Consider the following 15416-nt stretch of genomic DNA (forward strand, 5'->3'; position numbering starts at 1 on the left):
ATGGGGATGAGGAGGTAGGTAGATATATGGGCTGTTTACAGATGGGCTATGTACAGGTGCAGTGATCTGTGAGCTGCTCTGACAGCTGGCGCTTAAAGCTAGTGAGGGAGATATGAGTCTCCAGCTTCAGAGATTTTTGCAGTTAGTTCCAGTCATTGGCAACAGAGAACTGGAAGGAAAGACAACCAAAGGAGGAATTGGCTTTGGGGGTGGCCAGTGAGATATACCTGCTGGAGCGCATGCTACGAGTGTGTTTGTATTGTAGGCCTACAATACAAACATTCTAATAGGCTAGGTAGCTGACCTGATATTATGTTCTATTATGCTTCAAACACACTAACAGCTTTTACACCCGAATTACATTCATTTCCAATGAAACGCTGCGTTTGCCTTGCAGCATTGTGTTGCAGAGGCAGTTGCAGTGCATACGTTGGATTTAGGTATCCCTCTTTCCCAATTGGAACACACCCATTCGTCTTGCGGATGTACAGTGAGGGAAAAAAGTATTTGATCCCCTGCTGATTCTGTACGTTTGCCCACTGACAAAGAAATGATCAGTCTATAATTTTAATGGTAGGTTTATTTGAACAGTGAGAGACAGAATAACAACAACAAAAAACAGAAAAACATATGTCAAAAATGTTATAAATTGATTTGCATTTTAATGAGGGAAATAAGTATTTGACCCCCCTGCAAAACATGACTTAGTACTTGGTGGCAAAACCCTGGTTGGCAATCACAGAGGTCAGACGTTTCTTGTAGTTGGCCACCATGTTTGCACACATCTCAGGAGGGATTTTGTCCCACTCCACTTTGCAGATCTTCTCCAAGTCATTAAGGTTTAGAGGCTGACGTTTGGCAACTCGAACCTTCAGCTCCCACCACAGATTTTCTATGGGATTAAGGTCTGGAGATGTCCTGGAGTGGCTTAGCCACTTAATGTGCTTCTTCCTGAGCCACTCCTTTGTTGCCTTGGCCGTGTGTTTTGGGTCATTGTCATGCTGGAATACCCATCCACGACCCATTTTCTATGCCCTGGCTGAGGGAAGGAGGTTCTCATCCAAGATTTGACGGTACATGGCCCCGTCCATTGTCCCTTTGATGTGGTGAAGTTGGCCTGTCCCCTTAGCAGAAAAACACCCCCAAAGCATAACGTTTCTACCTCCATGTTTGACGGTGGGGATGGTGTTCTTGGGGTCATAGGCAGCATTCCTCCTCCTCCAAACACGGCGAGTTGATGCCAAAGAGCTCAATTTTGGTCTCATCTGACCACAACACGTTCACCCAGTTGCCATCTGAATCATTCAGATGTTAATTGGCAAACTTCAGACGGGCATGTATATGTGCTTTCTTGAGCAGGGGGACCTTGGGGCGCTGCAGGATTTCAGTCCTTCACGGCGCAGTGTGTTACCAATTGTTTTCTTGGTGACTATGGTCCCAGCTGCCTTGAGATCATTGACAAGATCCTCCCGTGTATTTTTGGGCTGATGCCTCACCATTCTCATGATCATTGCAACTCCACGAGGTGAGATCTTGCATAGAGCCCCAGGCCGAGGGAGATTGACAGTTCTTTTGTGTTTCTTCCATTTGCGAATAATCGCCCCAACTGTTGTCACCTTCTCACCAAACTGCTTGGCGATGGTCTTGTAGCCCATTCCAGCCTTGTGTAGGTCTACGATCTTGTCCCTGACATAATTGGAGAGCTCTTTGGCCTTGGCCATGGTGGAGAGTTTGGAATCTGATTGATTCATTACTTCTGTGGACAGGTGTTTTTTATACAGGTGACAAACTGAGATTAGGAGCACTCCCTTTAAGCGTGTGCCCCTAATCTCAGTTTGTTACCACCTGGGAGCCAGAAATCTTTCTGATTGAGAGGGGGTCAAATACTTATTTCCCTCATTAAAATGCAAATCAATTTACAACATTTTTTACATGCGTTTTTCTGGATTTTTGTTGTTGTTATTCTGTCTCTCACTGTTCAAATAAACCTACCATTAAAATTATAGACTGATCATTTCTTTGTCAGTGGGCAAACGTACAAAATCAGCAGGGGATCAAAGTTTTTATTAAACGTTAGAATTTCAGCACCCCAGTTGTACAGGACAAACGGTAAGTGTTTTCAGAATTGAGATCTTTACAAGTATCAATGTTGTTGTTAGCATAACGTTTCCAACACACCGACAGTGTTTTGCTCAAAAAAATACTCGGCATCATCTGGATATGTATGCAACAAAAGTTCAACATTCACCTTCTGCTACCATTTCTGTCAAGCCGTCTACGCATACAGTTGGACGCATATGTTCGATAAATCCCATTTATGGAACACACCGAACGCACTGCCTCTGCAACGCAATGCTGCAAGGCAAAACGCAGCGTATGATTGGAAATGAATGTAATTCTGGTGTACAAACTGTTGGTGTGTTCGAAGCGTAAAAGAACGTAATCTCAGCTCAGCTACTTAGCCTATTATAATGTTTGTATTGTAGGCCTACATCGTGTCTGGCAAAATGAAGATTAGGTGCGTATTGTGCAATTCGACGAACAACAACCTGGAGAGAGGCGAGTGTCTTTGTCCATGTATGCTCCTTCAACCCATACACCTCCAGTTGTCGCCAGTCCCGTCTGTGACGTCACATTCCTAACACTGTGGTTGCGCTTGTAAACAAATAGGCTACTTATTTCGTCCTGGGCACAAGGCAGGCAAAACACGCGGGAAAGAATAGAAAGAGTGAACACATCGAGCGCAGTGCACACGAAGCGGCGATGCAACAGATGTTTGCAGGTTATTAGGTGGGATATTTTTGTCCTTTTATTGGAGAAAAAAAATCTAGGGGGAATGGAATGTGTTATGGCAGCCTTTTCTGTTAATAACGCCACTGTCACTAACTCCATCATAATGGTAAGAAAACTCTTATTAATTAAACATGAATAACGTGATTGTGACAATGTATTGTGGTAATATTGATGGTATTTTCTTAAATGACATAATTTAATTATTTTATTTAACCTTTATTGAACCAGGCAAGTTGATTATGAGCAAATGCTTATTTACAATGTTGGCCTAGCAAGTTGTGCATTTCTTTCAATGCATTTCTATAAATGAACATGTCTGATCAGCATTTTTCTATTAATCCAATTTAAATAAATCAAATGTATTTATAAAGCCCTTCTTACATCAGCTGATGTCACAAAGTGCTGTACAGAAATCCATCCTAAAACCCCAAACAGCAAGCAATGCAGGTGTAGAACCACGGTGGCTAGGAAAAACTCCCTAGAAAGGCCAGAGCCTATGAAGAAATCTAGAGAGGAACCAGGCTATGAGGGTTGGCCAGTCCTCTTCTGGCTGTGCCGGGTGGAGATTATAACAGAACTTTGCCAAGATGTTCAAATGTTCATAGTTGACCAGCAGGGTCAAATAATAATCACAGGGTGCAACAGGTCAGCACCTCAGGAGTAAATGACATTTGGCTTTTCATAGCCGATCAGTTTTGCTCATCCAAAATGGTTCATCATAATAGGCAGCCTAGATGAGAATATGAACTGTGATAACCCTTCTACAAATAATGGAAGCACATTATGATTGTGTCAATACTGTGGGAAATACATTAATAGATGTTTTGCCTTTTCAAATCATGATAATTTCAATATTGATAACAATATTTGTTGATTATTAGGCAACATGACTATATCAGTGTGTGAGTTTCTCATTTATGCTTTTTGTTTTAATTTATGGACCTGAAAAGAAATGCTGGCTTAAAAAAAACCCAATTTGGGTTATTTGGTAACCCAGGTCTGGGTAAATATTGGAAAGAGCATATGCTGGGTTATTTTGACCAAGACAGTTGGGTTGCGTGAATAACTCAACATGTTGGGTTGTTGGGATTACCCAAACATGTGTTAATTTAACCATCAATTGGGTATTTTTAATTTCATGCTGGGTTGACCTAGCAGCTGTGTTTTTTAAACGTAACTAGGTTTATTAGGGTGTAGCTTTCTGATCTATATTATTCATGAGAGTAAATGTCATTCCTTCTCACCATGAATGACCAGTTTAGATACTGCAAATAAAATGTCTCCTTAAAATCTTTATTATTTTGCACATTCTTCTAGAATATTAAGATTATTTATTACATATTATAATAAGGTGGTATCTATCCCGACAATGGGATTTGTGTAGGCTTTAAAGGGAACTTAAGGCTCATTGAAGCTACAAAAATGTAAATGTTCTACCATAACATGTGATAACTATACAACAGAACAGATGAACAAGAATGACATTTACTCTTACAACAATCTGAAAGCCACACCCCTACTGAACAACATATAGTACATATCTACATGTCTCAATAACCCAGCACCAATAACCCAGCACCAATAACCCAGCATCAACAACCCAACCGCGCTCTTTTTAAAGAAAACAATCCAACTAGCTGACAGTTACTGACAGTTAGCTGACATTACCTTATACACCCGTGTCTTATCTTTGGTGTTTGTCCGTTCTTACTTCAGTATGACAATATTTTTGTTCTGAAATTATAACTCAATCAATCAAATGTATTTATACACCCGTGTCTTTTCTTTGGTGTTTGTCTGTTCTTAATTCAGTATGACAATATTTTTGTTCTGAAATTATAACTCAATCAAATGTATTTGCCTCTAACCCAGCAGTTGGGTCAACCAAACAACACAGCATTATTTTGTGTATGAACCATAGATAGAATGGCTGCCCTCATTCTTCAATAATCAATATTGAATTACTCAATTTGCATATGTAGTTAACACATACCATGTAGTTCATCAGTATCAGGCTAATTATTGCATGGCTGTTGTTTTTCTTTGCGCTCAGAGTAAGCTAAGCTTTGTCCGATTGTAACCCCGGCACACTGCATATAGATAGAAACAGATTAGGCGACTCTGCAGTAGCCTACAGTAGCCTATGCCAATATGCACTTTGCCTAAATCGTAATCTGAAGGGTGAAATCATCAGACATGTACATGTCTTATCAATTAATTGTTTTTTAAGATATCTATATTGTATTCAAGTGTTATTGTTGTCTGGGATCTGTTTAGTGGTCAAATTACAATTATTGACATTGATTCTTGAAGAATATAACTTACAAGAATAACAGTCTTACAAAACTGTCTTGGTCTATGATAACCCAAAGTTTTTTTACTCAATTTTATTTTTTTAATAAGAGGATCGTAAACAAACAATGTACAGCCTCAAATGTTTGAAACTATAATTGGATGTCATGGACTGTCATTCCTTGCATCACAATAATTGTCTATGATTGTTATCAAAACAAGTGGTGAGTTGGCCAGTGTAACCTGACGCATTTTTTTTGCTAACTTTTTGCTAATTCAATAATTTTATACCCCAAACCACCTATTTTACCTCTCTCTTCATCATCACCAGAACACCAATGGGCCTCCTGATCTGATGCTGGACCCCAGAACTGTATGTGTATCTATCGATGAGGTGGTATCCAATCATGTGAGAAGTCAACAGACTCCATTATTACATGGGCATCTCAAGAAAGTGGAGAACAGTCTAACTGAAGCCCAACGTTTTTCCTACCTGCCACGTCGACCAGCAGTTAACATTGAATTCAAAGATGTCTGCTACTCAGTTCCTGAGGGACCATGGTGGGGAAAGAAAGGTGGGTGCATTATTGACGTTTCTGAGGAATCGTATTTAAAAAAAATCAAATCAAACAACAGTTATGGGCCCTACCCAGCAATGCAGAGAGAAAAATAGAAAAACAATAGAAAAACAATAACACAAGGAATAAATACACAATGAGTAACGATAACTTGGCTATATACACAGGGTACCAGTACCGGGTACGTGGTACGAGGTAATCGAGGTATATATGTACATATAGGTAGGGGTAAAGTGACTAGGCACCAGGATACATAATAAGCAGTAGCAGCAGATGAGTCAAAAGAGTGCAAAGGGTAGTCAATGCAGATAGTCCGGGTAGCTATTTGATTAAAGTTGCACTATGCAGAAATCCATCCGCCATTTCCTGGTTGCTAAAACTCTAATAGGTCGCCTAATTTATGTGACAAATAAGCTAGTATAGTGTAGAGAATCATTGTACTATCTAAACCACTGTGAAATATATTTCCCATAAACAACAATATTGTTGTTTCAGTTGTTTGAAACTGGTGTACAAAATTGAAAGTAAAAGATGCAAAAACAAAACTTTAGAAAGGGAAGCATTGAAATAGTGCTTATAGAACTGATCTACTGCTTCTTAGAATGATATATCTATAATTTAAGTAGAATGATAGATCTATAATTCACATTTCTATGTGAATTTGGCCGGGTCGCCCGAAAAGTTACATATTGCCACTTTAACTATTTAGGCAGTCTTGTAGCTTGGGGGTGTAGAAGTTGTTCAGGATCCTGTTGGTTCCAGACTTTGTGTATCGGTTCCACTTGCCATGCGGCAGTAGAGAGAGAACAGTCTATGACTTGGGTGGCTGGAGTCTTTGACAATATTTAGGGCCCAGAGGTCCTGGTATAGAGGTCCTGTATGGCAGGGAGCTCGGCCCCACTAATGTACTGGGCCATACGCACTACCCTCTCTAGTGCCTTGCAGTCAGATGCCTAGCAGTTGTTACATTTACATTACATTTAAGTCATTTAGCAGACGCTCTTATCCAGAGCGACTTACAAATTGGTGCATTCACCTTATGACATCCAGTGGAACAACCACTTTACAATAGTGCATCTAAATATTTTAAGGGGGGAGGGGGTGAGAAGGATTACTTTATCCTATCCTAGGTATTCCTTAAAGAGGTGGGGTTTCAAGTGTCTCCGGAAGGTGGTGATTGACTCCGCTGTCCTGGCGTCGTGAGGGAGTTTGTTCCACCATTGGGGAGCCAGAGCAGCGAACAGTTTTGACTGAGCTGAGCGGGAACTGTACTTCCTCAGTGGTAGGGAGGCGAGCAGGCCAGAGGTGGATGAACGCAGTGCCCTTATTTGGGTGTAGGGCCTGATCAGAGCCTGGAGGTACTGAGGTGCCGTTCCCCTCACAGCTCCGTAGGCAAGCACCATGGTCTTGTAGCGGATGCGAGCTTCAACTGGAAGCCAGTGGAGAGAGCGGAGGAGCGGGGTGACGTGAGAGAACTTGGGAAGGTTGAACACTAGACGGGCTGCGGCGTTCTGGATGAGTTGTAGGGGTTTAATGGCACAGGCAGGGAGCCCAGCCAACAGCGAGTTGCAGTAATCCAGACGGGAGATGACAAGTGCCTGGATTAGGACCTGCGCCGCTTCCTGTGTGAGGCAGGGTCGTACTCTGCGGATGTTGTAGAGCATGAACCTACAGGAACGGGCCACCGCCTTGATGTTAGTTGAGAACGACAGTTTGTTGTCCAGGATCACGCCAAGGTTCTTAGCGCTCTGGGAGGAGGACACAATGGAGTTGTCAACCGTGATGGCGAGATCATGGAACGGGCAGTCCTTCCCCAGGAGGAAGAGCAGCTCCGTCTTGCCGAAGTTCAGCTTGAGGTGGTGATCCGTCATCCACACTGATATGTCTGCCAGACATGCAGAGATGCGATTCGCCACCTGGTCATCAGAAGGGGGAAAGGAGAAGATTAATTGTGTGTCGTCTGCATAGCAATGATAGGAGAGACCATGTGAGGTTATGACAGAGCCAAGTGACTTGGTGTATAGCGAGAATAGGAGAGGGCCTAGAACAGAGCCCTGGGGGACACCAGTGGTGAGAGCGCGTGGTGAGGAGACAGATTCTCGCCACGCCACCTGGTAGGAGCGACCTGTCAGGTAGGACGCAATCCAAGCGTGGGCCGCGCCGGAGATGCCCAACTCGGAGAGGGTGGAGAGGAGGATCTGATGGTTCACAGTATCGAAGGCAGCCGATAGGTCTAGAAGGATGAGAGCAGAGGAGAGAGAGTTAGCTTTAGCGGTGCGGAGCGCCTCCGTGATACAGAGAAGAGCAGTCTCAGTTGAATGACTAGTCTTGAAACCTGACTGATTTGGATCAAGAAGGTCATTCTGAGAGAGATAGCGGGAGAGCTGACCAAGGACGGCACGTTCAAGAGTTTTGGAGAGAAAAGAAAGAAGGGATACTGGTCTGTAGTTGTTGACATCGGAGGGATCGAGTGTAGGTTTTTTCAGAAGGGGTGCAACTCTCGCTCTCTTGAAGACGGAAGGGACGTAGCCAGCGGTCAGGGATAAGTTGATGAGCGAGGTGAGGTAAGGGAGAAGGTCTCCGGAAATGGTCTGGAGAAGAGAGGAGGGGATAGGGTCGAGCGGGCAGGTTGTTGGGCGGCCGGCCGTCACAAGACGCGAGATTTCATCTGGAGAGAGAGGGGAGAAAGAGGTCAGAGCACAGGGTAGGGCAGTGTGAGCAGAACCAGCGGTGTTGTTTGACTTAGCAAACGAGGATCGGATGTCGTCGATCTTCTTTTCAAAATGGTTGACGAAGTCATCTGCAGAGAGGGAGGAGGGGGGGGGGAGGATTCAGGAGGGAGGAGAATGTGGCAAAGAGCTTCCTAGGGTTAGAGGCAGATGCTTGGAATTTAGAGTGGTAGAAAGTGGCTTTAGCAGCAGAGACAGAGGAGGAAAATGTAGAGAGGAGGGAGTGAAAGGATGCCAGGTCCGCAGGGAGGCGAGTTTTCCTCCATTTCCGCTCGGCCTTCCGGAGCCCTGTTCTGTGAGCTCGCATTGAGTCGTCAAGCCACGGAGCGGGAGGGGAGGACCGAGCCGGCCTGGAAGATAGGGGACATAGAGAGTCAAAGGATGCAGAAAGGGAGGAGAGGAGGGTTGAGGAGGCAGAATCAGGAGATAGGTTGGAGAAGGTTTGAGCAGAGGGAAGAGATGATAGGATGGAAGAGGAGAGAGTAGCGGGGGAGAGGGAGCGAAGGTTGGGACGGCGCGATACCATCCGAGTAGGGGCAGTGTGGGAAGTGTTGGATGAGAGCGAGAGGGAAAAGGATACAAGGTAGTGGTCGGAGACTTGGAGGGAGTTGCAATGAGGTTAGTGGAAGAACAGCATCTAGTAAAGATGAGGTCGAGCGTATTGCCTGCCTTGTGAGTAGGGGGAAGGTGAGAGGGTGAGGTCAAAAGAGGAGAGGAGTGGAAAGAAGGAGGCAGAGAGGAATGAGTCAAAGGTAGACGTGGGGAGGTTAAAGTCGCCCAGAACTGTGAGAGGTGAGCCGTCCTCAGGAAAGGAGCTTATCAAGGCATCAAGCTCATTGATGAACTCTCCGAGGGGACCTGGAGGGCGATAAATGATAAGGATGTTAAGCTTGAAAGGGCTGGTAACTGTGACAGCATGAAATTCAAAGGAGGCGATAGACAGATGGGTAAGGGGAGAAAGAGAGAATGACCACATGGGAGAGATAAGGATCCCTATGCCACCACCCCGCTGACCAGAAGCTCTCGGGGTGTGCGAGAACACGTGGGCGGACGAAGAGAGAGCAGTAGGAGTAGCAGTGTTATCTGTGGTGATCCATGTTTCTGTCAGTGCCAAGAAGTCGAGGGACTGGAGGGAGGCATAGGCTGAGATGAACTCTGCCTTGTTGGCTGCAGATCGGCAGTTCCAGAGGCTACCGGAGACCTGGAACTCCACGTGGGTCGTGCGCGCTGGGACCACCAGATTAGGGTGGCAGCGGCCACGCGGTGTGGAGCGTTTGTATGGTCTGTGCAGAGAGGAGAGAACAGGGATAGACAGACACATAGTTGACAGGCTACAGAAGAGGCTACGCTAATGCAAGGAGATTGGAATGACAAGTGGACTACACGTCTCGAATGTTCAGAAAGTTAAGCTTACGTAGCAAGAATCTTATTGACTAAAATTATTAAAAATGATACAGTACTGCTGAAGTAGGCTAGCTGGCAGTGGCTGCGTTGTTGACTTTGTAGGCTAGCTGACAGTGGCTGCGTTGTTGACACTACACTAATCAAGTCGTTCCGTTGAGTGTAGTAGTTTCTACAGTGCTGCTATTCGGGGCTAGCTGGCTAGCTAGCAGTGTTGATTACGTTACGTTGCGTTAAAAGAACGACAATAGCTGGCTAGCTAACCTAGAAAATCGCTCTAGACTACACAATTATCTTTGATACACAGACGGCTATGTAGCTAGCTATGTAGCTAGCTACGATCAAACAAATCAAACCGTTGTGCTGTAATGAAATGAAATGAAAAATGTGATACTACCTGTGGAGCGAAGCGGAATGCGACCGGGTTGTTGAGTGCGGAAGTTCTATTCAATAGACGTTGGCTAGCTGTTGGCTAGCTAGCAGTGTCTCCTACGTTAAGGACGACAAATAGCTGGCTAGCTAACCTCGGTAAATTAAGATAATCACTCTAAGACTACACGCTCTAAACTACACAATTATCTTGGATACGAAGACAGCAAAGACAACTATGTAGCTAGCTAACACTACACTAATCAAGTCGTTCAGTTGAGTGTAATAGTTTCTACAGTGCTGCTATTCGGTAGACAGTGGACGTTTGCTAGCTGGCTAGCTGCTGGGCAGATAGCAGTGTAGACTACGTTAGGACGACGAAATACGAAGTTGCAATAGAAGTGCTGACTGTTTCACTTTGTTGTCCTCTTTCTTTTCCTTTTTCTTCTGTCCTTCTTTTGTCCTTATTTTGTCTTCCTTTCTTCTGTTAACTAGATATTTTTTGTTGTTATTCTTTGTAAGCTAGCTAGCTTCTTCCAGGAGAGTCCCTAGCAACTGCTTAGCAACAAGTAAACAATTCTGCTAGCAATTCACCTAGCTAAGATAACTGTACAATTTTATGAAAAAAATAGTTAATTTTTCAAAAGCCTGTCTTGTTTAGTTTGTTCCTTGTTTTGTCTTCTATTGAGTCTTGCAGTTCTCTTGATTTTTTCGATGTACTTCACTCTAAAAAAACATTTAAATCTCAATAAATACAGGAGCTCATTTTTCAGCAGCTGCTCAATTTAGAACTCCGGAATCACAGTTGTCATACCAAGCGGTGATGCAGCCAGTCAAAATGTTCTCAATGGTGCAGCTGTAGAATCTTTTGAGGATCTGAGGGCCCATGACAAATCTTTTCAGCCTCCTGTGGGGGAAGAGGTGTTGCTGTGTCTTCTTTACAACTGTGTTGGAGTGTGTTTGTGTGGACCATGTCCTTATTGATGTGTACAATGAGGAACTTGAATCAAAACCCCCTCTACTACAGTCCTGTTGATGATGTGGATGGGGGCGTGCTCTGCCCTCCATTTTCTGTATTCCACAATCAGCTCCTTTGTCTTGCTGATGTTGAGGGAAAGGTTGTTGTCCTGGCACCACACTGCCAGGTCACTGATCCCCTCCCTATAGGCTGTGTCATTGTTGTCTGTGATCAGGCCTACCTACCACCGTCATGTTGTCAGCAAACTTAATGAGGTGTTGGAGTCGTGCACGGCCACGCAGTTGTGGGGCCCCCATGTTGAATGTTGAGGGTCAGCATGGCGGATATATTGTTGCCTACCCTCACCACCTAGGGGCGGTCCGTCAAACTTCTGTCTGATCCAAATGCAGAGGGAGGTGTTCAGTCCCAGGGTCCTGAGCTTAGTGATGAGCTTGGAGGGCATTATGGGATTGAATGCTTAGCTGCAGTCAGTGACAGCAATCTCAGATAGGTGTTTTCCAGGTGGGAGAGGGCAGTGTTGAGGGCAATAGAGATTGCGTCATCTGTTGATCTGTTGGGGTGGTGTGCGAATTGGAGTGGGTCCAAGGTGTCTGGGATGATGGTGTTGATGTGAGCCATGACTAGCCTTTCAAAGCATTTCATCGCTACAGATGTGAGTGCTACTGGGCGATAGTTACTTTGGCATTCTTGGGCACAGGGACTATGGTGGTCTGCTTGAAACAATACAGACCGGGCCAGGGAGAGGTTGAAAATGTCCATGAAGACACTTGCCAGCTGATCAGCGCAAACTCTCAGTATGCATCCTGTAATCCATCTTGCCCTTCGTCCTCGTGGATGTTAACCTGTTTAAGGTCTTATTCACATTGGCTACGGAGAGCGAGATCACACAGTAGTCTGAAACAGCTGACGCTCTCATGCATGGTTCAGTGTTGCTTGCCTTGAAGCGAGCATTGAAGATATTTAGCTTGTCTGGTAGGCATCACTGGGCAGCTCACAGCTGGGGTTCCCATTGTAATCCATGAAAGTTTGCAAGCCCTGCTACATCCGACGAGCTTCAGAGCCGGCGTAGTAAGATTTGATCTTAGTCCTGTATTGACGCTGTGCCTGTTTGATGGCTCGTCGACGGTCGTAGTGGAATTTTGTATACACATCCGGATTAGTGTCCCGCTCCTTGAAAGCGGCATCTCTATCCTTTAGTTAGAGCTGCCGAATGCTCCAGCATCACCTTATGGGCAGACTTGTTACCGAAAGAGACAGGGGAGTTTGTCAGGATAAAAATTAATATGAAAGGAGCAAAGCCTAGGTAAAAAGTTAGCACAAACCCTGCCTCATTCTTCTGAAAACTTAACCCTGGTATAGAGTTTAATTTTTCAGTGGGACAATTGCACAAATGTTAGTACCAAAGACCCACCAGAATAGCTTTCCAATGGGTGTTAAGTGTTTTTGAGTGGTCCAGTCTCATTTCTGACTTACATTTGCTTGAAATTTAAAGTTGAAATAATGCTGTCCATCAATAATTCCCGACTAATTTTACTGAGCTTGAGCAGTTTTGATAAAAACAATCAATAAATGTTGCCCTAAGAGTTGTGCAAAGTTGGTAGAATCTTATTTTAAATTATTCACAGCTGTAATGGCTGCCAAAGATGCATCCACCAAGTATTAACTGTGGGGTGTGAAGACATATGCAATCAAACATCTTAATATGACTTTATATTAATTTGAAAAATGTTCTATATTTTCTCTTTCACTTTGAAAATCTGGAGTAGGTTGTGTAGGTCGGTAGGATAAAAAAAGATATTGCCTATTTTGATGTTATTTTAAGGCAGAAAAATATGAAGATTGTGCAAGGAGTGTGTAAACTTTTACTAGCAACTGTATAGCTAGAGACATTTTTACATGGATTCGCAGAGCTGCATGATGTTACGCAATGATTGTTATGTCTTGTGGATTATCATATATAAATGTGGATTTGCATATAGGCAGAAATAGCCACTAGATTGATTTTGCAAGGATCTTATTTTGAGGTTCCATTGAAGCTTGTAACATCTCGTGTTCAGATAACACATAACAAGTATCAGCTCCAGTTAGGGACCCCAAATCACTTTTTAGAGGAATAAGCTGCCCGACAACACTCCATCCCACTGACCATTTTAAGAATCACCAACCATTATAAAAGTTGATTTGATGTTGAGAGGGCCGGTAGGCTATTGCTTCAAAGACGTGCCATCATACAAATGACTATAAACAAAGTAAGCTATTACTTGTTAGCCTTTGAATAGGCACATCCTTACTCCCTCTGGGTAAGTGATGACTCTCCCACAAGAGCTGAGAGAGAGAGTTGTTAGCAAGGTTGCTTTGCATTTGGAATTGGGTGCTGGTGGTAGTGTTTCTGGGAATCCGTGTTGACGCAACTGCACAGCTGGCTAGAAGCTCTGGCACGTTTTTACTGGAGGGGCCCTCCTCCCATCATAGCACGGCACTGTTTTCTTCATTAGCACTCTCCTTCTGGATGTTCATTGGCATGCAGACCTGCACCTTCTGTCTGTCTGTGCGTCTGTCCGTCTGTTTAGTTCAGAGAAACATACAGACAACATTAAGATATAGAAGTGAAGAGAATACAAACATGTAACCAAATCTAACATGTAACCTAATCATTAAAAGGCAGCCTTCAGTAAGATGCAGTGACGCACATGTATTCTACTTAAACAAAAAACACATCAACAATGAGCATGAAGGAAATGTAGGTAATCTAAATTGAATTGACGTTTGATTCAGATGATGGGAACTTCTGTCTGACCTCATGGAATTGACCATTGTCCCTGCCCTGCCAGGCTTTAGGTCTCAGCAACATTACAGCCTGTATTGTTCCTGCTTGACTGAAATGGAAATTGGGCCATCAAGCTATCCAGCAAATATTTGTAGTCAATATGAAAAGGAAACTGACTGTCTGTCTGTCTCTATCCCCTTCTCAAAGCTAAAAGTGACAGTGGCAAAATCAGATTGGACAAATATATAATATCAGAGTTGTATGGTCTAGTTTCTTTGACTAGTCTGTGTGCTGTAGCATCATTTGTTTCACCTGTCCTTGTGATTGTCTCCACCCCCTCCAGATTCCGCTTATTTTCCCCAGTGTATTTATCCCTGTGTTTCCTGTCTCTTTGTGCCAGTTTGTCTTGTCCATTCCTGTGGCAGTCCTCATGCCAGCCAGTTTCATCATAGCGCTTGATGGTTTTTGAGACTGCACTTGAAGAAACTTAAAGTAATGATGGACTGTTGTTTCTCTTTTCTTATTTGAGCTGTTCTTACCATAATACAGACTTGGTCTTTTACCAAATAGGGCTATCTTCTGTATATCCCACCTACATTGTCACAACACAACTGATTGGATCAAACTCATTAAGAAGGAAAGATATTCCACAAACTAGTTTTTAAGAAGGCACACCTGTTAATTGAAATGCATTCCAGGTGACTACCTTATGAAGCTGGTTGAGAGAATGCCCAGAGTGTGCAAAGCTGTCATCATGTCAAAGTGTGGCTATTTGAAGAATCTCAAATATAAAATATATTTTGATTGGTTTAACACTTGTTTGGTTACTACATGATTCCTTATGTGTTATTTCATAGTTTTGATGTCTTCACTATTATTCTACAATGTAGAAAATAGTCAAAATGAAAAAAAACCCTTGAATGAGTAGGTGTGTCCAAACTTTGGCCTTGTACTGTATATTTTTCATAGCTAAACAGGTGGAGCTCAAAACGGGTGGGGCTCTGCCCTGAATGACGGGTCTATATAAGCCTAGGCTCGGAAGAAATAGATACCAATTAAGCCCTCTTGTTTGTAAAGTGAAATTAAAATTAAATAATTGTATAAATATTTTACTCGAATGTAGGTTTAGGTGTGGGTTTTCTCCATCTGTTGCTGTGCAACACTTGCATGACAAGTTTTATATTTGTTATATATAGGCAAAGCTCCGCCTTATCTCAGCTCACTGGTAGCACGCGCTCCAGCAGGTGTATCTCATTGATCATCCCTAAAGCCAACACCTCATTCGGCCGCCTTTTGTTCCAGTACTCTGCTGCCTGTGACTGGAACGAATTGCAAAAATCGATGAAGTTGGAGACTTTTATCTCCCTCACCAACTTCAAACATCAGCTAGCTGAGCAGCTAACCGATCGCTGCAGCTGTACATAATTTCAATTTTGTCCTAACTTTGTTGATCTGCTACTACATATATGCATTTAATATTTTGTTATGAGTAACACATAACTTTTGGT

General features: G+C 43.4%; 1 protein-coding gene across 2 annotated transcripts in view; it reads left to right on the forward strand.

The window, feature by feature from the left end:
- The first annotated feature begins 2579 nt into the window (after positions 1–2579).
- LOC124018400 (ATP-binding cassette sub-family G member 1-like) overlaps positions 2580–15416 on the forward strand; it is a 54685-nt gene continuing 41848 nt past the window's right edge. Inside the window, exons 1-2 of one of the 2 annotated variants that reach the window (XM_046333710.1) lie at positions 2580–2790; positions 5417–5660. In XM_046333710.1, coding sequence (XP_046189666.1) covers positions 5441–5660 — 220 coding nt within the window. In that variant the 5' untranslated portion in view covers positions 2580–2790; positions 5417–5440. Of the gene's footprint in view, positions 2900–5416; positions 5661–15416 lie in introns of both variants that reach the window. The other variant, XM_046333709.1, reaches the window with a different exon arrangement.

This window comes from Oncorhynchus gorbuscha, unplaced genomic scaffold, assembly GCF_021184085.1.
Source record: "Oncorhynchus gorbuscha isolate QuinsamMale2020 ecotype Even-year unplaced genomic scaffold, OgorEven_v1.0 Un_scaffold_5:::fragment_8:::debris, whole genome shotgun sequence".
NCBI classification, from domain to species: domain Eukaryota; kingdom Metazoa; phylum Chordata; class Actinopteri; order Salmoniformes; family Salmonidae; genus Oncorhynchus; species Oncorhynchus gorbuscha.